This window comes from Blennius ocellaris, assembly GCF_963422515.1.
Source record: "Blennius ocellaris genome assembly, chromosome: 5".
Lineage (NCBI taxonomy): Eukaryota > Metazoa > Chordata > Actinopteri > Blenniiformes > Blenniidae > Blennius > Blennius ocellaris.
Window position 1 is genome coordinate 27,180,538 of NC_137654.1, and position 24,680 is coordinate 27,205,217.

Consider the following 24,680-nt stretch of genomic DNA (forward strand, 5'->3'; position numbering starts at 1 on the left):
AGATTGAGGCGTTCTAAAGCTGGGAGGGAGTTAAAACGTGCCCCCCTGCTATAGCAAGTTGTATATTCATGAGTCCTCCCACTCCACTACCTTTGCCCTCTACGTATACAACCTGTGTGTAATTGCCGCCACCAAGTGTCCAAATAATGCAACAAAAAATATCTAGATAAGCGGAATTACCTGTCAATAACCCTGCTTGCCACAACATCACTGAACAACAACAACAATGGCGGACGACACGCTCCAGATTGTGCTGCAGAAGCGACTGATGCTATTTGGTTTAATAAGGTGAGATGTGGGATTTGCTCCTTGTCTTCCTCTCCATTTTCGGTGCATTTCTTGCGGCAGCATTACAGCACCACCCATAGGCCTGGCATGTGTACTACATTGATTTGAGTAGTTTTCATGGAATCGTGTGGACGCAGATACTTCCTGCACCGATGCCTATTGGACGGGAAACAGGGAATACAAATAGAGACATAGGAACCCATTGAAACCGTAGGGATACATTATTATTATTATTATTATTGATCCTGTGAACCTGCGCTCAGGGAAGCAAAATCCAGGCTGAACTGCAGCAAAAAAAAAAAAGTCACGTGTACAAAATTAACAAATCCTCTGAAGCTTTACTGAATTCTGTTGTATTTAACTTTTTTAATGGATTTTTTTTCACAACATAATACATGGGCAGAGGAATATCTCCACTTGGGATTCTTAAAGGAATGTAAAATACGCTCACAGCATGGCACAGCAACATCAACAGCACTCGTCGACACTCACAACAGACACACAGAGCTCACGGTTCTGCACGCTCCTTTTCTTCGAAGGGGGAAGTGAAACCCAGATGTTGACCATCTGCTGGTCCTTTAATGGGCCTGATTATATAACTCACTGTGTTTCTCGGTGATCTTCAGCATCCGCATGGGAGAAATAACCTTTGATCTGACGTGCATTTGGGACTGACACTGCGGTTACTGCACATTAATAGTAGCTAATAAATACAGCATACATTTGAGAAAACTGGTTTATTTGTGCACCTCCAATAGACAACCAACCAAATTCACAGTAAAGTAAAAACATAATTTAGAATTTTTTTTTTTAAACGTTATTCTGCATGTCACATTGTAGAGGACATTCAATATGTTCAAAATATTTCTCTAAAATGCTGATGTTGGTCCTTCACAAACTGGATTTCATAATAATGAAATTATAACAAATTATAAATATATTTTTTGAGCTACAAGATTCAATTTTTCACATCTTACCATGTATTTGCCACGATCGCAACTCAACATACACGCATATAAAGTGACAATAGTTATAAAGTACAGTACAAAATCAGATAATGCAAAAAAAAAAAAAAATGGATCGCATTTCATAATGATACTAAGAGCCACAGTTTGCAGTCATTTTCAGCAGAACTCCTCAGTGAAACAATAATGGAAGTATTCATCTGTTCAGCTGCCGAGTCCTCCCACGTGCTGACGGACGCTCTTAAAAATCAATGTGCGTGTGTTTTGGCATTCACATTTTTGTTGTTGTTGTTGTTGCTGTTCTTCTTCTTTACAAAATCAACATCACAGCTTCACTCTTCATGTGAGCCGTGTGAGCCGATCTCAGTAAGAAATCACGCAGTTCATTTCGTCGGCCAGCTCGGCCTCGAAGCGAGACACCGACTGACTGGCTCCGCGTGTGATCAGGTCCGTCGCCGCGCTCTCCATGTCATCCAGGCTCATGTGACAGGCGTCGGCGATCTCCCGCTTGGCAAAGTTCACAAACTTGGGGTCCCGGGCGTACATGCCGAGGCCCTCGGAGATCAAAATCTGAAAGGAAAAGACATTGATTGAGCTTCATTTCTTCTGTTAAATGTTTCCCAATAAGAGTTTCTGCTTTTTGTCTTTTAGAAAATCTGATTTCCAAAAAAAAATAAAATAATGAATGCAGGGTAAAAAGAGCAGTGAAATAAGCTTCGGTGCAAAACCAGTGTAATATCTAATAAACACTGTTAAAACTCCCGTTCTGGTACCAGTAGGAACAATAGTTTCTTCTTGTTATCATCATTATTAGTCCTGATTTATAATTGCTCTTTAGAATTCATTCAAAAAATAACTTCTAGAAGTGGGGATAACGTGAATTCGCTCACCGATTCGACCAAGCTGTCCGCGCTGCCTTTCTCCACGTAGCCCTGGTTGACGGACGGCGGCATCCTCACGCTGGTGAAGGTCCTGGTCTGGCCGGGGTACCAGCCGGGCCGCCGCCCCGCCGGGAGGCTTGCGGAGCCGTCGCTCCACAGCTGCTGACTGGTACCGCTGGCTTCGTCCACCAGGATCATGGGAGAGTAGATGAGCTTGCCCCGGCGCCCCGAGGGGGCAATTATCCCTGGAAGAGGAGTGTTGCCAGCTGCTGCCGTGTTAGCCCAGGAGGCGGAGGACATGGAGGACACGCTGCTGGGACGCGAGTCCAGGCTGTGCTGGATCTGACGGACGAGAGCGGAAAAAAAGAGAGACAGCCCCGTGAAGTGAGGAGAGAGAGAGTCAGCGTGAGAACCTCAAGATACACTGCAAAAAGTAAAATCTAGGCAAGATATAATTTCTTAAATTAAGGGAAAAATTACTTGTTTTTTGACTAATAAGTCCTTTTTGCTTAAAACAAAATTGTCCGCTAAGATTATTATTCTAGTTTTAAGATGATTATTACTTTCTTTTCTTATTAGCTAGAATGGTCTTGGCATTGAGTATTTAAAAACTAGTTATAAGTACCGTTAGGCTTAAAACAAGCATTTTTCTCATTTTAAGATGACTGACAAGCAATCAAATGACCTGAACTAGCATTTCATAAGCCCAATCTTCTTATTTTAAGATTTGAAAAAATAATAACACATGAAAATAATACTTGTTTTGAGTCCAAAAATGCTATTTTCAAGACGCTGGGTCATATGGGATGAGAATTATTTTCTTATGTTTGAAAATCTTGTCAAGTAAAATTTTCTTGTTCTGTTGGCAGATAATTGTGCTTATTTTAAGTATTAATTTCCTTGTTTTAAGTATATTTTTTTCTTCTCTTCTTTCGGAGGAATTTTTGCAGTGTACTTTTATTTTGTTTGTTGGGGTGGGATTCCGTGCGTCACCTGTAGACGGGATCGTGTTGGCGTCGTGCTGCCCTGGTAGGTCCCTGGGACGGGGAGGTCGTCGATGCTGCTCTGTGGCCTCAGACACTGGAAGTTAAAAGCCGGCTTGTGACCTGAAACGATGAGCAGGTACGATGGACTTTGTGAATAAACTTCACTGAACAGATACTTAAAAACATTTCACTAATTGTGGTTTGTGACAAACAAAGGACTTGGCTTGATACAAACACCCACAATGCATTGGTGGGAGCATTGTCCCAAATGGAGACGGAAGAAAACAAGGACACATGATTGTAGGACAACTAGTCCACAAAACTGCAACGCTGGACAACTCGTCCAGGAATGAGATTTCAGAATTTTTTGGAGAAAATAAATCCTGTTCAACGTACTTTTACATTGTCATTTCTAATTGATATTTAATATATATTGCTATATATCTAGTATATGTCCATATAAATGTAATATTGTATCATATGGCTTTGTTTAAATTTAGCCTATTACACCTCCCTCACACCTACACTGGCCTGATCACACCTCAGATCTAACCCTAACACTAAAGACTGCTTCATAATGAAATATATGTCTTGTGTTTTTGCGTCAAATATACTTAATAATCCTTCAAAATGTGTCAAATATACTTTCATCCCTTCAAATCAATAATGCAGAAAAAACATTAGTCGTGGACGAGATGTCCGTGTACCCATTAGCATTAGCTTTAGCATTGCTAATTAACCTGATGAGAGAGCAGCCGAGGGTCTTAGGGTTTGGTTAAAAGAGAAACTGTTGAACAAGAGCAAGGGTCTGAAACGTTTAGAACCAAAAGAGACATTGTTGTGATTTTCTACCAAATCAAATGTACCTGGAGCTGCAAAACACATTTCTTTTCAGCTGTTTTTGTACCTGATTTTAGCAGTTTCATCCTACTTTTCCAGCACGTTTCAGACAATATGGCCATTTGAGAATAGAATAGAATAGAATAGAAATACTATATTAATCCCAGAGGGAAATTCCTTTAAGCATTGTTACACACAGAATAGAAAGTTGAATATAAGAAAGGATAGACATTAAATAAGTAATGTTAAATATTAATTTGTACAAGCACTATTTACAGGGAAGATTTATAGAATCTTATTGCCACAGGAAGGAAAGATATTCACACGTCTTTTATCTCTTTTCTAATCTCTTTTAGAAATTAATTGTAGTGTGAAATCCCTGTGTGAAATGCTGGGGTTTACTTTTCTAAAGTCATGATTTCCAGGTGCAGTTGAACTTTGACTATCCCTAATCTCGCATTGGATCAAATATTATTCTACATCACGGGTGAGAATACAGACAGGGTGCCTCGCCTCGTGGTATCGCTGGAAGCAGCCGTCTCCTGACAAACTGCGCTCCGCTGCTCTCGCTTCCGTTGTAGCCGTTCCCGTTGTAGCCGCCGACGCTGCTGCCGTTGTCGTTGCAGCCGTTCATTGAGCCTCCGTTGCCGTTGGCGCTGATGACGCTGCCGTTCTCGGCGTAGCCGGCGTACCCGTTGCCGTCGTATCCGTCGGCGGCGTAGGGAGTGGGACTCACCGCGGCGCTCCCTCCGTTCATGTTGGCGTCACTGTAGCCGCCGCTGGCGAAGCCGTTGGCGTTGTCGTAGGGGATTTCTCCGATGCTGCCCGCCCTTTCCAGACTCTGGCTGTTGTAGCCTGTTTCAGTTGGAACGGGAGAGACGGCCTCTGGATACACGTACCTAGAAAACCAGAGAGAGACACTGCGATCATGATCGGTCCATCTTTGTTTGCACCCGGCGACGGAACTTGTTTCTTACCTTTCCACTGACGCGATACTCGCGGCGTCTATTTCAACACCACAAGTCTGCACAGCCTCTTCCGCTGGCGCCTCGGCGACCGATTCCTGAGGCACAAACTCGGTGACTGATATCTCTGGAGGAGGAGGCGGAGGTGGAGGGGGTGCAGGCATTTCGCTCACAGGGTCTGGTTGTCTGATTGTTAAGACCAAGACAGGACAAGAAAGTCAAGAAACGCCTAGATAATGTGACGGGTCGCAGCGTTTAACCTGCGAGCGTCGCTTCCACTGTACCTGACGGGCAGAGGTTCGGCCCTCAGCGGCTGCTCGGTCACGATGCTGACGCCCGCCAGCTCCGACCCCGGCCTCTGGTACTCCTGCAGCCCCGTCACCTGCCTGGTGATCACGTCGCATTTGGTGATTTTGGGCTCGGGCTCAATGATCACAGCCGTCTGCTCCACCAACGCGTCTATGGGCGGCATCGGCGTGCTGGCGGGCGTGTTGGTCGCCGAGGTTCCGGCCTCGCTGTCGAAAATGTCATCGCCGGTCATCTCCCCCTCTATGGCCTCCTCATCCTCCAGGTCGCACGCCATCGCCAAGCGCATCTCTGGAGCCAGGTCTTGCAGTGACCGCAGCCCTTGCTAAGGTCACGCAGAAACATAAAGACGTTCACGTTTACCCCGAAAGAAATGTAATTTTCTGTGTCCAGAGGACACAACGACCACTATTGTGCTGGATTATTGGACCTCGATGTTACTGGGTGTTATTTTCATATCTGTCCAAAACAAATAAAAGGTAGATCATATGTATTGTTTTATTTACTTGCAGTCAGTTTGGCACTTAGTTTTGACTTGATGATGGAGCCTTAAGAAAAAAAAAAAGTTTTGACAGTGTGACAGTCGAAACTTGTTAGATATCTATAAAACCAGTATGTATGAGATTACTTTGTTTTGTGAATGCTGTTTAAGGCAAACACTTTTTAATTTTGCTGCAACAGTTTAAGTTAAAAAAAAAACAACAACCCCTGCCTTCACCCATAGCCAGCTTGGATCGTCTTCAAACTTGAAACTGACTTGAATTTTTCAAATCTTGTTTGTCTGGTATATATTTTTCTGTGTTTTCCTTTTGACCGCACATTTGCAGTAATGATCAAGATGACTCAAGTCAGTGAAATGTGTCTTTTGAGACATTACCTGCAGAGAAGCTGCTTTGTCCTTCCTCTTGGACTTCCTCTCCCTCTCTTTTCTCTTGCGAAACTTCTTGAAGTAGTCCTGAATCAAGAAGCTGGCGTAAAACTTACCGCAGGTCACCTCGTCCCCTGAGGAAGAGAGAAAAAGAATAGATGCCAATAGTTTCAGGAACACGAAGCGTTTTCTTCCTCTGATCAGGTGTTGCAGTTTTGTGACGTACCTCTAGGGGGAGGAATGACTTCGTCGATGAGTTTAGGCTTTGTGCGTTTCCAGAGCTTCTTGATAATCAGCTTCAGCTCCTCATTCTGCTGGTCGATGGGGCCTGAGCAGAGCACAAAGCACACGTCCTTCAAAAGGAACCTGCAAACTCACACCTCCACTGAGCCGATCGCGCACAAGTAGAAACGACTTGCGAAGGTTTGTGTTTACGTTACGGGTCCCACCTTCGGTCTTGATCTTCAGAGACGTCCGAACAAGAGCAAACAAGGTGGCGTTGAAGGTGACGGTGCCGTCGGGGTGCAGCGGGACGTTCATGGCGACGAGTCTCTGAGAGGATAAGAAGGGAGTTTTACTCAGGTGTTCTTTGTTACTCTTATATACTTGTCACAGCTTTAAATCGTGGCGTTTACTTTGCAGGCAACACGATGAGGGCAAAGTTTCCCGAAACCGAGAGGCGGCTGAATCCTGCGCAGCATCGTGACGACGTCGATGTGTTTTATCCGACCCCTGTGAGAGCACAGAGAAACGGATCAGACTGGTGCACAAAACAATGACAACAATGGCAAGCTGGAGATAAAGAGGATGGGGGGGGGGGAGTCTTACAAGGCCTCTGGATCGTAGTCAGACCAAACTCTCTTGAACTCATCCAGGTGATGGGTGCCCAGCACGGTCCAGTCTCGCGTCAGATACTCAAAGTTGTCCATGATGACGGCGATGAACAAGTTGATAATCTGTAGATAGTGTATAACTTTAAAACGTCTGTAGCTCTTGCTTCACCGGTAATACTCAGTAAGAAACAGACGTTTTTAATCGTCTTGAGATTTGCTTCCAAATTCTTCAGAAAACCGACACGAGTCTTTCAGAAATAGCAATTATGATTCTAAATACATCGCCAGACCATTCATGAGGATTTGCAATTCTGAGAATATAGTAAATTTAGCAGGACACAGGGGGGGGTCCTATCCTATTTTAGCTGACCGTTGGGGGTGGGGGTGGGGGTCTCGGTGGCTCTCAGCTAAAGGTCGAAGACCACACACAGGCTCAAACATGTCAGCTGCCCAAAAGCGGAGAAACCAAAGAAGGAAGTGAAGACACACACGTGAAGAGACGCGGTAAATCAATCATCAAGGAGCAGAGAAGACACAACCGCTCAGACTGCGAGATTATATCGGGTTTTATGTCTATATGCTTTCTGTGTATTTCATAAATGGGCTCTCATGGTTGAATACACTCAAATTCTCAACACAAGTCTATAAGTCTTAGCGTGTACTTAGATGCTTTTATGCATTCAGTTATTAGTCCATTTAGAATGCTCTTTTCAGTCCATTTGCACACACACCTATATAGATTTCTAGAACATTTATAGCTACAAACATGATCGTAGAATAAAATATAATTGACTTTATAATGTCAACAAATCAATTACTATATATTTCTGAGATATATTCCTTAATTATCTGAGCTGTTTCCTTTGTATTGTGTGTAAAACACAGTGGGTTTAAAATTTTATGGGAGGTTGTGTTTCTGGCCTTCATGTAAATATTCCACATGCAGTCCTGAAGCAGCAGTGTGAAGCTCCACCACGTTCTCCAGCGTTAAAGCCTTTATTTGACCCATTTAAAGCCTTAAAATAGCACCAAGGACAGAGAACGGCTGCCAAAACATTTGCATCCCTATTAGTGGTTTATTGTGACTTGGGTCTCCCTTGTGGATTAATCAAATCCCAGCTCTTCATTTAAGAGCAGGGAATGAGAGAAGATAGTGTGAGCTGCAACATCATCCCTCTCCACTTTCACCCGAGTTTGACTCCAGCGGACCCGTGAGCCTTTAAAACACAGGTTTGGGTTAATAATAGCTCCATTTGATTGGGAGTCGCGACGCAGTGTGTCTGGAGTGGGTTCAGGAAGCAGCCCGTAAATCCTCCGTGGCGTCACTCACCAGGTAAGCGCAGAGCATGAAGAAGCTGATGAAGTAGATGTAGGACAGGTTGCTGCCGCAGGTGAACTCTTCGCCCGGCTCAATGTCAGCTTCTGGGTCACAGCGTCTGCCAGGCAGAGCTGCCAACATGATCTCCTGCCACTGCTCTCCTGTGGCACACCTACGAGAAGGGAAGGGACCCGCCAGCCAGTATTTTCATTGATCCTCCTCTCATCCCATTAAGGGGCCGACGCAACGTGTGCGTCTACGTCCCCTGTCGAGCCGGATGCGCTTCTACTTTCCTCACGAGGGCGTCGGCCAATTAAAGTGCATTTCAACGGCAGTGAAAAATTATTCCTTGATGAAATTCAACTGAAACGTGAAAACATTGCACTGCAGATTTGAGTATCACTAAATAAGATTGATGAGGAATTTATGTTTACGTTGTTGTGGAATGATTGCAACTGACAGCGAAAAGCTTCTAATGGTGCATCTGAACAATGTGAAAGCTCTGAAATAAAATGTTTCAAGCATTTTTAATTGCAAGGATAAAGGATACATAAAAAAACAACAGGACAACCATGAAAAATTACATTTGAGATATTGTTTCTATTTTTATGGCATATAAGCTAAAATTAAAAAGATTATAATACACTTAAAAAGATATTTCAGTGTTTGCTTACTGAATATATTATAATATGAAGTAGCCTGTAATACTCTTGCATCAAAACAAAGACTTAAATGTAGAGTTTTAGTTATTTCTATATTATAATGCGATTATTTAGTGGCCTGGCCCACTTGTGATCAAACTGTGCTGTATGTAGTGTAAAATGAGTTCGACTCGCCTGTTTTATATTAAAGCATCATGAATACAAGCATATTTGTTAAAGAAGAAATGTGTCTCCTAATGGAAGAAAAAAAAAGAAGATCTCACCTAAAAAGTACCAGAACGGCCATGAAGAAAGTCTGGAAGTTGCAGTTTCTGTTGATGTGCGTGTCGTCGTCAACCGCCACCTTCCCAAACGTCTAAAAATTCAATGACAAGATGGAAAAGAAATATGTTTAATGCAGTATTGAACATTTTCTGCTTCTTCACTCAAAAACAACCTTCGTAACAAGAGACTCACCTGCATGCCGATCACGGCATAGATGAAGAAGATCATGGCGATGAGGAGGCCGACGTACGGCAAAGCCTGAGAGGATAAAGTACAGGTAGAAAAAAAAACAAGTTAGAAATCACAAACGTGTACGTTAAAGAACAAGTTGACTTGATTTGTGGCTGCGCTGACCTGCAAAGACTTGACAAAAGTCCAGAGGAGAGTTCGGATGCCTTCTCCCTTGCTGAGCAGTTTGACCAACCTCAACACTCGGAACAAGCGGAAGAAGGTGATGGACACTTTCCCGCTCTCTCCTTTCCCGCCACCCTGGAGAGAACCAGGAGTAAATACGTAAAGAAACACATTTGAAAACAAATGCATTTCTAATAGAGATCTGAATCACAGTTAGATTATTTGAAAAGTGGAAACTAAATACAAAGACAGTTCATATAAAGTCACATTATCGCTCAATAAGACGTGGATCAGACCTCAAAGGTGGAATCGGTTGCTTATCGGATCCAACGGCTCTCACACAATGTAAATTCAATATTCATAATCATGTTAGCAACACCTGTGATCAAGCTCCAGCCATCCATATTCACGTTTTATTTAAAATGCTTTTATTACGGACTCAATGGTCAAACACGAGTCCGGATGTGTTTTTCTTCCTGGTTTCCTCCCAAAATCAGGCATACGTTTCATTTTGCTGGTCCTGATCCATCCTGCCTCCCATTCTTTCTCTCACACCAGACATCAGGTAGATTTTAGTGGCTTTCACCGCATGATGAGTTTGACGTCTTAATTCTGCCGAGGTGGAAATCACCTCCCGCCCTCACGACTCGGATTAAAGACGCACGTGGCTTTACCGAGTTGGAGAAAATCAGCCACGCGTTATAAAAGATTCCCTCGAAATTAAACTAAATTTATTCTAACACGAGGACCTTTCGTTCGGCACGCGAAGAGCCTGGTGTTTACTGATATCACAGAATGACTGCACTCGTAAACAGGCTTGCAATGTTTTATAAAAAGGTTTCGAGCTCTTTCAGCGTGAAATGTATGACAATTTAATGCTTGATAATCACTTTTGAAATCTCTTGTCTGCTTATTATTATTATTATTATTATTATTATTGCTTGTTATTGCTTGTTATTGCAACGTCATTACAAGAATTTAAGAAATGTCCAAAAATGTCTTGAAAAATATTGAAACAAAATCAGATTTGACCTGTGAAGGTGAGCAATGTGAGATGAGCTCCAAAAAAACCTCACCTCGCCATGGCCGCCTCCTCCCTGATCAACCAGGCAGCGACGTCACAAAAACAAAATGAGAAGAAAACACATCAACCACAAAGTCATATTAAAACACAGATACCAGTTATACTAAACTAATATGAGATTTATTTGATGTGATAAAAAAAAAAAGAGCAAATCTCAGATTTCGTCACAAAACTAGGATACTATACATGCAGTTTGGATTATATTTGCTATTAGTTGAACCAAAGTTTATTAGGCCCTTACACTGAACTCGGACACGGCGATGTCCAACACGCTCCCCACGACAATCAGGGCATCGAACGAATTCCAGGGATCGATGAAGTAGTGCTGCACCGATGAAACAAGAGTCAACGGGGGGGGGGAGGGGGGAGTTCACAGTGAAAACCGTTACCGGAAGGTGAAACTCTCACATGAGCCCGCAGAGCCAGGAGCTTGATGATCATCTCGATGGTGAAGACCACGGTGAAGATCATGTTGAGGATGTCCATGACGGAGGTGAAGAGTTTGGACTGTTCGTAATGCTGCGAGACGACCAAACACAAACGACAACACGTCACTTCACCTCCGCGAAACGAGACCGAGAGCCGTTAGACCCCCCCCCCCCGAGCGGCGTGGATGGACCTGTACCTGAATAGCCAGGGTGAGGGTGTTTCCCAGAATCAGCACGAACATGACGTACTCAAACTGGCTGGAGTTGATGATTCTCCAGAACTTGAGCTGCGACGGGTTTTTAGGAATGTAAATCTTTATGGGCTGAGCTTTCAGTGCGTAATACACACACTGACGCTGCGGAGGGAAAAGAAGAAAAACAAACACAAAGCAACAGCAGCGTGATAATCAGATTTTTTTTTTGGGGGGGGGGGGGGGGAGGGGTATGGGGCGTTCCTGTGAAATCACTAACTTGATTTTTGTTGAGTTCACAGTTCTTGAACTCGGCTTCTCCTTGCTCCCGAAACGTGATGATGACAAAGCCCACAAAGATGTTCATCATGAAGAACGCGATGATGATGATGTAGATGATGAAGAAGATGGAGATCTCCACTCGGTAGTTGTAGATGGGCCCTCGGTTGATGGCGTTGGCGTCCACGGCTTTGTACAGGAGCCTTTGAATTAACGCAGAAAATAAATTAAATGTCACTTGCGCTCAAACTGGGCTGCTGACTTTCCACGTTATTTTGTAAACAAAAGACCTAAAACCAACAATTGAACTGATCCGACGACCTGATATTTTCCTGTGTCGTCTCTTCTTGTCGTGGACTTTTTTCCATATATCGTCCTATTTGCCTTCCAAAGGACTGAAGATGAGCTCTGGCTAATATCTTGTTTAATAGTAAAAACTCTTTCTTTATTAAATTGAGAAATCTGAAGGCTTTAGAGAGACACATCGAAAAAGCCATAATTTCGACACGGTCTGAATCAGTCAGCCAAAAGTTTACTCTCCTGCACTTCATATTTAGATTATATTAAATACGTCAGTCGGATGTTCGTGTTCACGAGGGCAGTTAAATTACCAGCCTCATTGCCTGCACTAACAGTGTGACTTTAATACTCACTGTGGCCAGCCCTCGAACGTCGATACGGTGAACAAAGCCAGCATGCCCATCAGCACGTTGTCAAAGTTGAAATCGCTGTTTTCCCAAATCCGCTCTCTCACCATGGGATGGTTCATGTCCCCGTCTTTGTAGACCACAAAGGTCCCCCTTCAGATGAGACAGGGACACAACTTTACTTCTGTGACCAGTACTGAAGCGGGATGCACAGTCCCCACTGGGAAAGGGTCGCTTTGTATTGTGTTGACGAAGGACACTGACTTGCACTCGATCGGCGTGTGTTTGGCCTCGTCGGTGCAGCTGTAGAACCGTCCCTGTTAACGTGAAGCGGGGAGGAGAAATGTCATCGAAAAACACTCGCAGCCGAAAGCAACTCGGTCAAACAAAGGCGTGAGAGCACTTAAACGACAGCGACATTTTACAAATGCACACCTGACATTTATGAATGGCGCTTCTCAAATGTTCACAAACAGTGAAAACACCAGAGACGGATTGCCGCCGTTCGGGTTCCGTGTACAAATGTGTGAAGGTGTGAAGGTGTAAGTGAAAGAGTGAAGCCGACGCCGACGACGAAGGCACACCTTGAAAAGCTGCACTCCGATGCAGGCGAACATGAACTGCAGCAGGGTCGTGACGATCAAGATGTTCCCGATGGTGCGAATGGCCACGAACACGCACTGCACCACGTTCTGTCAACAAAGCAAAACGAGGAGTCTCGACAGGGCAACGGACCGGGACGGCGGGACGGCGGGAAGCTGAGGTGGAGGAGGAAGCGGACGCGGGAATTATTGCCCGCTCACCTTCAGTCCCTTCGCTCTGTTGATGGCTCGAAGAGGCCGGAGCACGCGCAGCACTCGCAGGATCTTCACCACGGAGATCGCGCTGGAGCTGCAAAAAAGGGTTTCAAGGCACGACTGACGTCAATGACGTTGGCGTCCGCGGCTCAATGGATATCCACTTTGCTTTGGCAAAACATTCTGCGTGACGTTTTCACAGCCTGACAATGTAATGCCTGAGGCTCGTGCCTCTTCTTGCATAATAGGCATTAAGAGAAATAAGGCAGCTCCGACTTAGGAAGCGAGAGCAGGAGTCACGAAAGCGTTGCAGACAAATAGAACATCATTTATTCACTCACTGCAGGAAGAAAGACATGAGCGACACGCTGACCACCAGCAGGTCGAGGAGGTTGAAGGCGTTTCTGCAGAAGGAGCCGGGGTGCAGGAAAGCGCCGTAGACCGTCATCTGAAGTGTGAGCGAGAATGTGAAGAGCCAGCATGAGAGACCGGTCCCACGGGGAGTTCTCTCACTAAACATCCTTGACTTTCGTCACATTTTTACCTTCAGTATGATCTCCACGGTGAAAACTGAAGTGAACACGTAATCTGCGTACCCCAGCACCTGAAAGCCACAGGATGTATTCCAGCTTTAAGTTCATAAACGACACCGTCCGGCGAACAGTGAAGAAAGTTTGTCGGCTCTCTGACGGCGGACTTAAATTCTCAGCTCTCGCTGGTGACTGGCATGAAAACTGACATGAAATCCAGCTTGGACTTTCATTGCCAATGACGCTGGTTAAATTCAATGTTTAATGTGTGGATATAAATTAGACAAAAAAGAGCTGAAATAACTAAAACCACTGAAACAACTAAATTACTATTTTGACTTAAATTGGCTTAAAGAGTTAAAGACAATTACTAAAAATGTAATTAATTGAAGGATTGAATAAATAGATAAAAAAAAGTGAGTGAGTGAGTGAGTGAATGAATGAATGAATGAATGAATGAATGGATGAATGAATGAATGAATAAATGAATAAAATAGGAATATAATTTCAGTGGGTCTTTATTGCACTGGAATCATTTTAACAAATGTAACATAACCTACACTTTTTGTAAATCTGGTCAAATAAGTTTATCGGCAGTTGAACAATTGAATAAACAAATAAACAAACAAATACATAGATAAATAATAGTAATATAATTTTAGTGGGTCTTTATTGGAATCATTTCAATAACTGTATCATAAACTACACTTTTGGTAAATCTTGTAAAATAAGTGTATCTGCTGTGTTGTGCTCTATGAAGGTTGAATGTCTTGTGGCTCCACACTGGGTTTTTTTTGTTTATTTATTTATGTTTTTTTTTGGGGGGGGGGGGTGAGCATACGAATTGCTCTATAAATTCACAAATTCATGAAGGGGATGTTAAAGCATGTTGACGAGACAAAACGTAGGCGAGGATTGGTCTTACGATGTTCCTGAAGGAGTGAGACTTGATGGGATCCTCGGCAGCGAGTGAAATGCTGCTGAGGATGATGAAGATGAGGATGAAGTTGGTGACGTAGGGGTGATGGATGAGGTTGTGGCAGGCGACTCGCAAGCTGGAAAAAAATGGGAAAGGAGATCACATGCAGCGCGTCGGTGGCGACGGAAAGCCGCGCCTCTTTTTGTTTTGGGGCGAGAATCGACTCAAATCACCAGTTTTTCTTCCCCATGATGAAGAACGAGCTCCCGTCGGGTATCGGCACGATCTTTTCCTTGGGCCCAGAGAAATCTGGCTTCAATGGAGCAACTCCTACAAAGATTAAAATAGAGATTTTCAATCCCTTTAAATGAGCAGAGCTAATAGTTCTCCTGCTGTACGGGATGTTTTCTTTCACTCACCCTCCAGACCCTCGATGGCTCTCAGCTCCTCGTTCTCCTGCCAGTCGTCCTCTTCGTTCTGCACTCAAAACAAACAAACAAACAAAAATCACTATTCATAACTCGTATCACTATATTAAATATGGAATATATCAAAGGTAAACGCTAAAAAAAAAAAATCCTTTACCCCTGCGTCCTCATCTTCTTTCTCCTCATCTTCATCCCACTCCTCTTCCTCTTCCTTTTTCTCTCTGAACGAACAAACACGAGGACGTCAACTCTTTGTATTAGAATTAAAGTGATTTGTTAACTAAACAGATCTTCGGAGAAGAAGACAAACAAAGCAGACTGTGTTTTATCTTTGCCACCAATCAACACTTTGATTTATGAGACATTTGGATTTTGTTCTTGATTCACGTCGTTTCTTTTTGTCTCTTAAGTCTCACATTCTGCCACCCTGTAGCGTTCTCGCTCTTATTTTATCTCACACGTAGCAATTTCTGTACCACATATTATCTTATGTTATGAAGAATATCTACATGAAGAATTACAAATGTTCTTTCAGGCATGAAGCCTCAGTGACAGATCACCAATGTGATATTAAACCGTCGAACATATACAGAACTAGGACAGCATTTGCTCCCCTGTATCTCCTTTTCTATATCCGACTTACTCGACTTTAGTCTTCCCGCCGCCTCCTGCCAAGTTGTCCACAGCGATAGCCAAGAAGACATTGAGCAGGATGTCTGGTCGCAGAATGAAGGAGCCTCATCGTTTTCCTTTGGGACTAAAACACTCAGAATAATAGTGATACGACTATGATACGCCATGACAGGCTCAGGCCGTACAGCGGTTCACGCGGCTCACTGAGAAAGGATACAGTTGCCACACACAAAGAGGATGACGAAGTAAAGGCACACCACCATGTTGGGGAAGATGGGGCCGCCGTACGCCATGATGCCGTCGTACATCACGGCGTTCCAGTCCTCCCCCGTCAGGATCTGGAAGAAGACGTCATTTAAGAGAAATCAGAGGAGAAGCAATCAGCCTTATTGATTCATATTTATCACACTAATGATCCTCTTTTCTTCCTTTGTTTGTTTCGTTCATCCAAATGTTATTACAACAATAGTCTTGTTGTATTTTGATTATTACAAATCACTTCTCCACAAATGAAAAAAGAATCATAAGACGTACAGAACATAAGCATTAACGTGCAGATACTTGTGTTTTATATGCTCTGTCATTGTTTTTATAAGTTGATTGGCTTTTTTTTCATCAGTTGTTCACTTTGTGTTCATGTCATAAAAAAAAAAAAATTTACAATATTTTATTTCATTATTCAGCATTTTATGTAGCTGTGTTCTACATAAGTCTTTACACCAAATTACACCAAATTCTGTCTTACACTAAATTGCCATTTTACACTGTCATACTGTTGCTATTATATTTATTAACATGTGCTTATTATTTCCATTTCACCTCTTGTTTTACCTGTTGTGTTGTTTGTCAAATCAGAGCAAGACAAATAGAACGAGAGTGAGGGATGTATCCGAGACACAAAAAAGACGGAGAGGGAGAGAAACAACCCCCCAACGTGTTTAGGAAACAGTGATATATTCAAGTAATCTAATATTTACCTGGAAACAGGTGAGCAGAGCCTGAGGGAACGAGTCGAATGTGCTCCTCTTCATCTGAGTCTCGTCAAAGTTGAACTTGCCTCCGAACAGCTGCATACCCAGCAGGGCGAAGATGATGAGGAAGAGGAAGAGCAGGAGCAGCAGGGAGCAGATGGCCTTCATGGAGTTCAGCAGCGAGTTGACCAGGTCGGACAGCGCAGCCCAGTGTCTGGAAGACGAAAAAAACCAAGGCCCGGGGGGACACGCGGACGTCAGATCCGAATCATCACCTCCGCCCCCCCCCCCCCACCCCCCACCCCCCACTGGCGCCGTGGATCCGCCGCTTACCGGGTCATCTTGAATATCCTGAGCAGCCGGATGCAGCGCAGCACAGAGATGCCAATGGGCGGGATGAATTCCAGCTCCACCAGCAGCGTCTCCAGGATGCCGCCGCACACCACGAAGCAGTCGAAGCGGTTGAACAGCGCCATGAAGTAGATCTGCAGGCCGAAGGCGTACATCTTCATCAGCATCTCCAGAGTGAACAGCATCAGCAGGATCTTATTGGCTCGCTCTGGGGGACAAAGACAACAACAACAAAAAACTCCTATTATTGACTTTTTTTTGCTTCAACAAATTCGCCGGCAAAGGGGGAAGAGTTATTCACCTTGCATCTCCGTTAACCATTTGGGCTGTCCGTAGTGTTCGGAGGCGCTGGCCACCGTGTTGAGGAACACCAGCAGAAGCACCAGCCAGTAGAAATTAGTGGTCTTGACCGCGACGCGGCAGTTCTTCCTGAAAGTGTGGTTCAGCTGGCACAGCTGGTCACTGAAGAGAGCGCAAACAGGGTTACAATATGTTTTCAATGTAGGGTTAAATATTAAAATGAAATCATTTTAAAAAATACTGAATTTTTTGGTGTGTTGTTGACTTGATGAAATTATATTTAATCACAGGACAAGAAAACTAGGAAGTTAGTGTTGCCTGGCGTAACTACTAGTCCTCTTTAAGTCTACAAAAACATCATTATGTAATAACCGGACCAGCAACCAACACACCTTCACGCAACATATTGATTCTTTTACATAGTCTTCCATACATATTCTTTGATTCTTGTATGGCGTATTCTTGTAGCACTAAAGTTGCTAAAAACTGTATTTCAGTCACTATATTCTAATCTAATACCATTGTTGAAAGCTGCTTTCTTTGACAAGTACGACTGGTACACACAATTATCAAGAATTAAATGTTTGTGTAACGATATAATATTTTTGCAAACAAAGCAGCTGTCTGAACGTTAACTCTCCTCATTCTATACTTTTGTTCTCACCAGAAGCTGTTGGCCATCATCTTTGCCCTGAAAGAGAAATAAAAAGAGATAAATTACCAGTTTCAATAATGAACTCCCTTTGTTTAGCATCAAATGAACAATGGTGACGTTTACATGAGAGAAGCACAGAAGCCGTTGTCGTCGTCGAGGTACGCTATGTCGTCGTCGGAGTCCGACTCTGCGAACGCAGCGGCGGCCGTTAGGAAGCATCGAATCAAAACAAAACAACCTGCCGTCAGACCGTGGTCGTACCTCCGCCGTCCTCGCTGTGCTTGTACCAGCCAAACTTCTTCATCATCTTCTTCTTCGCGATTGCGGCGCCTTTGAACGACACACGCAGACAGATGGTGAGTGAACGCAACGGGAGGAAGTGAAGTGTTTGAAATGTCCGTGGAGGTTTTGCATTTGCACCGACGTTTGTTTCCTTCTTCGTCCACGTCCTCGGCCTCGATGAGCCAGTCCATGTAGCCGATCATGTCCTCCTCCATCTGTTTGCTCTCTTGGGCCTTCTGAAGCTCGCCACGGGCCACGGCCTTTTCTCTTTCCTTGGAGAACTCTCTGCGTGCAGGAATACATGCACAAATGAAAAAAAACAAAACAACAACTCACAAAGCACAATACATGACAGGCTTAATTTGTAAAAAAAATGTTCATAGTGAAAACAAAGATGTTAAAAGTTTGCAGTAAAACATCTACCCACCCGCTCAACACACCCAAAACAAGATTGATGATGAAAAATGATCCAAAGATGACCAAGGAAACAAAATAAACCCACGGAATCTCATAACCGATGGCGTCGTTCATCTGTACAGAGGCAGAGAGAACGGATACGTAAGAATCGGTCACCGGGCCAAAAACACAAAAAAGACAGAGGAGACTCGGGGAGACGTGGACGTACCCAGTAGAGAACATCGGTCCAACCTTCCATGGTGATGCACTGGAAGACTGTCAACATGGCAAAGAAGATGTTGTCAAAGTTTGTGATCCCGCCGTTGGGACCTTCCCACTTGCCTCTGCACTCGCTGCCATTGACCATGCAGAAGCGCCCGCTGCCCGCGAACGCGCAAGGCGACGGATCGTCTTCCACCATGAGACCTGGACCACGACACACACACACACACACATTCCTTTCATCCCCGAAACTTTGGAAAAGTCACACAGGAAGAACATGCAAACCCCATGCTGAAAGTCACTGGTCGGCCATTAAACCGTCAACATCCAGCCAGCTCAGCGCCACCCAGATAATTCATGAACAGCAGAGACCTGTGGTCGGAGCGTAGCATGTCTTGTGCATCCTGCCGATAAAAAGCTCCAGGCCGATGATGGCGTAGATGATGATGACGAACATGACCAGCATGCCGATGTGGAGCAGAGGGACCATGGCCTTCATGATGGAGTTCAACACAATCTGTAAACCTGAAAAGACAAACAAAAACCAAAAAACCTTGAGTGGCAAAAACAAATTCAAACATCCATCTATCCAGGAGGGTGTTTGGGACGATGGACTCTGAGCACTTTGACCGGTCCATCATAACCGGTGAGCACAAACAGGCAGACAAACCACACTCTCATACTCAAATAAAAGCGATACAAGAGTGGAACGTACTTGGCACTCCAGATACAAGTCGAAGTGGTCGTAACACCCTAAAGGCTCTCAGAGCTTTGACATCCAGGCCTCCGGGTTTCCCCGCGGCGTGGTGGGCCTCTCCGGGCTTATGGTCCGTCATGCCCTCTGCTATCACACTGAACAACCTGCACAGAGGGGAAGTTTTCCTTCAGTTCTTGGAAGACAATCAAGGATCGACGTCGTGGCTGCATGAAGGACCAAAATACCCGACGATGACGATTATGAAATCCAGCAAGTTCCATCCACTCCGAATGTAGGCGCTGGGGTGCATGACTAAGCCGTAGGCAAGGATTTTAGTGAAGGTCTCAATGGTGAAGATGACAAGAAAGACGTACTCAACTTGTTCCTGGGAACAAAAATGAAACAAAGGTAACGTAGGGATGGGTTAGGCATAATTGAGATAACATTTTTTTTAACTCAGACTATAGAATACCAAAGAAAATGTCAAGGAACCGTTCGGATTTAACGTTGACATTTAGAAACGGCTATTGCTTGCGTCATTTGTAGAAAAGGACTTTTTCGCTTGCTTCGGAGGAAATAAATGTGGCGACTGTGCACTCATCAAGCTTTCTAACCTGTTAACCCACTGCCGAACACACACTTAAGACTGTCACCAGATCTCTTTTCTGTAACCTTCAGCTTAATGCTTCTAATCACTATCACTGTCACTTGGACTTTACCTCAGACTGACACGGTAATCCAGAAAAGATGTGGTTTAATGGAGGCGGACCGGCGTCTCATGAAATCAACACGATTCACCACAACCTCACACCAAATTTAAGAGTTTCAACTTTACATTTCGTCTCAGGGAGGAACAATATCTTAAACTGACAGCTTACCTCCTGTCTGAAATCCAATAAAGAGATGTACTGACATTTATCCTGCTGAAAGACTGTTCCACTGGTCCACTACTGCTTTAGATCTCGCCTCAACTAAAACACCCGCCTCGGTTCCACTTTCCACAGACGATTCAACCCCCTTCATCAGAAAAGCTCAAATGTTTGGTAACTCACACATTCATTCATATTATTTTTCAATCTCACTGATGTGTGAATGGTCGTTACATAGAACATGGACATAGTAGTGGTTCTATAGTTCTATAATCTGTGTGAGCTGAAGGATCTGTGTGAGTTCTAGGATGTGTGACAGTTCGAGGGTGTGCGAGAGTTCTGGAATAGATCAGAGTTCTAGAATATGCCGGAGTTCTAGAACGTGAGCGAGTTCTAGAATGTGTCAGAGTTCTAGGATATGAGAGAATTCTATAATGTGACAGAGTTCTAAAATTGAGAGAGTTCTAGAATGTGTGAGAGTTCGAGAAAATGTGAGAGTTCTAAAAAAATGTCAGTTCTAGAATGTGTGAGAGTTCTAGAATATACAAGAGTTCTTGAATGTAAGAGAGATCTAGTATGTGAGAGTTCTAGAATGTATGAGCGTTCTAGAATTTGAGAGAGTTCTAGAATGTATGAGAGTTTGAAAAAATGTCAGAGTTCAAGAATGTGTGAGAGTTCTAGAATTTGAGAGTTCTAGAATGTATAAGTTCTAGAACATGTGAGAGTTCTAGAACATGTGAGAGTTCTAGAAAATGTGACAGTTCTCGAATGTCTTGAATTATCCTTAAACACCCTGGAATAGAAACGTTCAGTTTCCCAGTTGTTGTTTTTTTTAAATGAATGTTCTATAAATATTGAGAATCCAGTGTAAAAAAGCGCCACGTGTCGTTGGCGTGTCTGTTATGTCATGTGATCAACCACGTTGTTCTGGATTCACCGTGTGACTCGCTGTAAAACACAGCGGCCAATTGGTGTGTGATTCGCTCAGAGAAACATGAGAAAAGCAGTAACAATAAGAAGGAGACAAAGAGGAAGAGAGGCGAGGCAGATGGTTGGTGTTTAAGTCAGTGATGATCCCTGACAGGGTCAACGAAGCTCCAGGTCACGGCGCAACTCTTCCCCTCTAATGCCATTATCACCCACCGGAAGCCCTCCCACCTTCTACCTTCTCAGACTCATTAAGAAATACCTCCCGACTCTCCGTCCTTTGTATAGCTCGTGCTAATTTCCCTCTATGTTGATTTTCTACACTTTAATAAAAAACATTTTTTTTTAAATCAAGAGTCTTGAATGACTCAGATGAGCTGAGACTGAACATAATGTGAAGGAAACAGGGGGAAGATGTTTTGATTTAGTGTTCATTTAAAAAAATGTTTTAAAGACGGAGCTCCTTCTTTTACAGCTCTGATAACAACGGGCGTTCTGTTTGAAGTCTATACGTAACATGGTATTGTAATTCTCCATTTTGGTAGGATCGTTTTTGTTTTTTTTCCCTCATCTCCTGCAATATATTCTCTTGATTCATCAGAATTCCTCCTTCAAATTCGACACCCGAGCAGCTCCACATTGTAAGACAAACAAAAACATATGGTAAGAGGAGACGTGGATCGTCAATGGATCAAAATGTTTTTGCATAAATGTTATTATTTGCTCAGTCTGACCAGCACTTATCAGCAAATTCATATAATCATGTCATGCTGGAGAGAAACTTCAAGTGTCAACATGTTTGTTTTAACCTTTATTATTTTATATATGTTTATTTTTAGACAATTACCTGTTGTTATATGTCTTTTTTAACTTTACAGTCATTAACTAATGCTATATGGATGGATGGATGGATGGATAGATGGATGGATGGATGGATGGATGGATGGATGGATAATGGATAATGGATGCAGTAGATGTGTTTGCAAGTGAACACATGCAGCTTTTTCTCAAGTGTTTCTATTAGTCTATTGTGAAGTATTTTAAATTATAATTAAATGTCTTTAAGTAAAGTGTGTGTCACTGTGTTCATATGCAACAAATCTGGAGACCCAGATTAAGTGTTCTCGCTCTCTGTTTTAGGTATTTCTGTATTTGAGAACCTTTTACAAACCTCCTACTCTGGAGGAACAACAATTTCAATAGAAGGTAAAGTGTTCCGTATGTTTTAAGCAGTTTGAAAAACTATTCTGTGAAATGAAGCCGGGCACGAAAAAGTAATTCTAATTCTCTAAAAATCACAAAGAAACCATTTAGGTCAATCGAACGAATTGAGACGTCGACAGAAAAAAACAAAACAACTCACCAGTTGGTGGTTGGTAGGGTTTGAATCGTCGTCCGGGTACGGCTTGGTGACGCCCATGGCCACGCAGTTGGCAAAGATGGCGAGCAGGATGAAGATGTCGAAGGGCTTGAGCGCTTCCGTTAAGGCCGATGTGACCGATCTCGTTGAGCGTGGCTCACTAAGTGAAACGCGACACGACAAGCGTTTGACAAGCAGAAACACAGTTTCGAGTCACGGAAAGAGGCCCGAGAGCCACAAAAGGATATTTCCACTCCACCAGGGCCAGGGCCGCCATGCGGATGGGGTTGCTCAGGGTGAGGCAGCAAAGAGCTCGGGGGGCCCTCAGGGCAGACTTGTTGGCCTGCATGGCCTTCTTGGCCCCCCCTCCTCTTTTTCTGGCCGAGCCAGTTGACCCCAGGGTGTCCGATTTGCCCGCATCGCCCCCAGGGGGGGCATCTGTTGTGGGGCGGAAAAAAAAATCAAGAATTATCAACCCAAATTATGTGAGATCAGTTTTCACACTTTTCCTGCCACGGCCAAGATTTAATTCCACAGTCAGGACGGGGAGCCTCAAGAACTCTGCAATTATTTTGGTTACTATTGAACCATATTTGATTTAATTAGGAATCGCAGGGATTTCATTCAGTTTGATGTGTTCAAATCCCATTTTCCAATCAAGTATGTGAAAAATATTACTTTTTTTGTCCTTCTTAGAATTTAAATAGATCACACATTGTATCAGAGGCAGTCCTGACAGGTGTTTTGGGAAAATTGCAGCATGTTTGGTCTTACCACCCCCCCCCCATCTTCTTTCCTATTTATTCATTAAATTCTATGTTATTTCTTATAATTGTATTTTTCTATTATTTATCTATTTATATATTTAATATGATCATTATTTTAATTGTATTCTATTTTACTTTAGCTGTATTTTCAATTTAATTTTTAAAATTATAATTTTTTTTTGCCTTAAGTTTGGTTTTTATTTTAGTGGGTGGGTCACTTGCAGCCTTCAATGTTCAAGTAGAATTTAAGGCTTGAGGGAAAAAATTAAATAAAAGTAGTTTCTCAGGTTCATGCAATAATATGAATTATGCTTAATGACCTCTTAGTGTATGAGTCTTGTTTTAATCTGTTACCTTTATTTGCTATAATGAAAAAAAAAAAGGGGGGGGGGGGAGGGGTATTTGAAAATTACTCTTTTGTTTGTTTTTCCTGTTAGAATTGTGGGCGCACTGAGCAGCACGTAAGATCGTGAATGAATGACGTCACACACATAATAAACACTCATAAAGGGTGATTACATTTGTTGTACTTCCACCTCTGTGAGTTATTGCAGTTGAGTTTTAAATGAGGTTGCAGCCACAGATATATCATCTTCTGTAGGTGTCCTCATTTTATTATCCAACATATTGGGGGAGGGATTGTCCAGTCATCAGTGGACAGACAGGTATTCTGTCCCGAAGGCCTCATATTATAAGACCAGATGTGACCTACTTCTTTGTTGGGAGCAGTGTGGCACTGAGCCCTGCACTATCCCCAAGTAGGCCCATGAACACCTGTTGACTGAGAATTAGCCAGTGGGCACATCTATTATATCATCCATAGACAAAGTCTGTAACAATGTGAGCAGATAAGTATTAAACTTTAGATCATGTCCATGATGTTACATGTGTCCATGCAATTATTGCATATATTTAATAAAGGGTGTATATTATTTATAGGATTTCTATTGAACTGACTTTACATCTAAATTAGTTTTTACATAATTCAGTTTTGAATGTATGCCTGAGAGACTTTACCTTTCTTCGCCCCGTCCATTCCTGCAGTCTATCACCGCCAAGCCTCTGAAGAAAACATCAACTCCTCTGGTGGATCTGCGATTCGTCACGGATCACAGATATGAAGAAAAAAACCAACAAAGGAAAAAAAAAAAAAAACAGCTCTTCCCAGGAATTTAATTTAAAAAAGAGAGAAATGATATGAAAAAAATACAATTAAAAAAAACCCGGAGCATGTGGCAGGCTGTCATGTCACATCCACCTGCAGGACGCCGGAGCGGCTGAGCGGCTGCGGGTCATCCTGCTCCCCTCCTTTATTTCCCTCCACCTTCCTCCTCGCAGAAAATAATCCCAATTAAATCCGGTTTCTGGTCATTTTCCTCGATTGTTTTATTTCCGATTTGCATATAATTTCTTTAAC

At 43.2% G+C, this 24,680-nt stretch overlaps 1 protein-coding gene across 1 annotated transcript; it reads right to left on the bottom strand.

Annotated features, from left to right (window-relative positions):
- Positions 1-1,616: 1,616 nt before the first annotated feature.
- cacna1fa (calcium channel, voltage-dependent, L type, alpha 1F subunit a) lies at positions 1,617-24,299 on the bottom strand (the record flags this gene model as incomplete). Its single annotated transcript, XM_080496959.1, has 47 exons — positions 1,617-1,823; positions 2,144-2,476; positions 3,128-3,240; positions 4,474-4,859; positions 4,938-5,111; positions 5,210-5,556; positions 6,109-6,233; positions 6,326-6,427; positions 6,549-6,651; positions 6,735-6,831; positions 6,928-7,055; positions 8,263-8,422; positions 9,176-9,267; positions 9,369-9,434; positions 9,531-9,665; positions 10,607-10,627; positions 10,856-10,939; positions 11,023-11,133; positions 11,240-11,398; positions 11,514-11,715; positions 12,166-12,312; positions 12,424-12,476; positions 12,744-12,851; positions 12,963-13,050; positions 13,298-13,404; positions 13,501-13,560; positions 14,412-14,541; positions 14,639-14,735; positions 14,825-14,882; positions 14,991-15,054; positions 15,477-15,549; positions 15,684-15,804; positions 16,444-16,651; positions 16,771-16,996; positions 17,090-17,250; positions 17,753-17,779; positions 17,867-17,930; positions 18,005-18,073; positions 18,168-18,310; positions 18,453-18,556; positions 18,651-18,847; positions 19,016-19,168; positions 19,359-19,504; positions 19,586-19,725; positions 22,500-22,604; positions 22,744-22,934; positions 24,281-24,299. 47 exons carry the CDS (start codon positions 24,297-24,299, stop codon positions 1,617-1,619), a joined length of 6,204 nt encoding a protein of 2,067 aa, XP_080353085.1.
- Between the last annotated feature and the right edge of the window lie 381 nt (positions 24,300-24,680).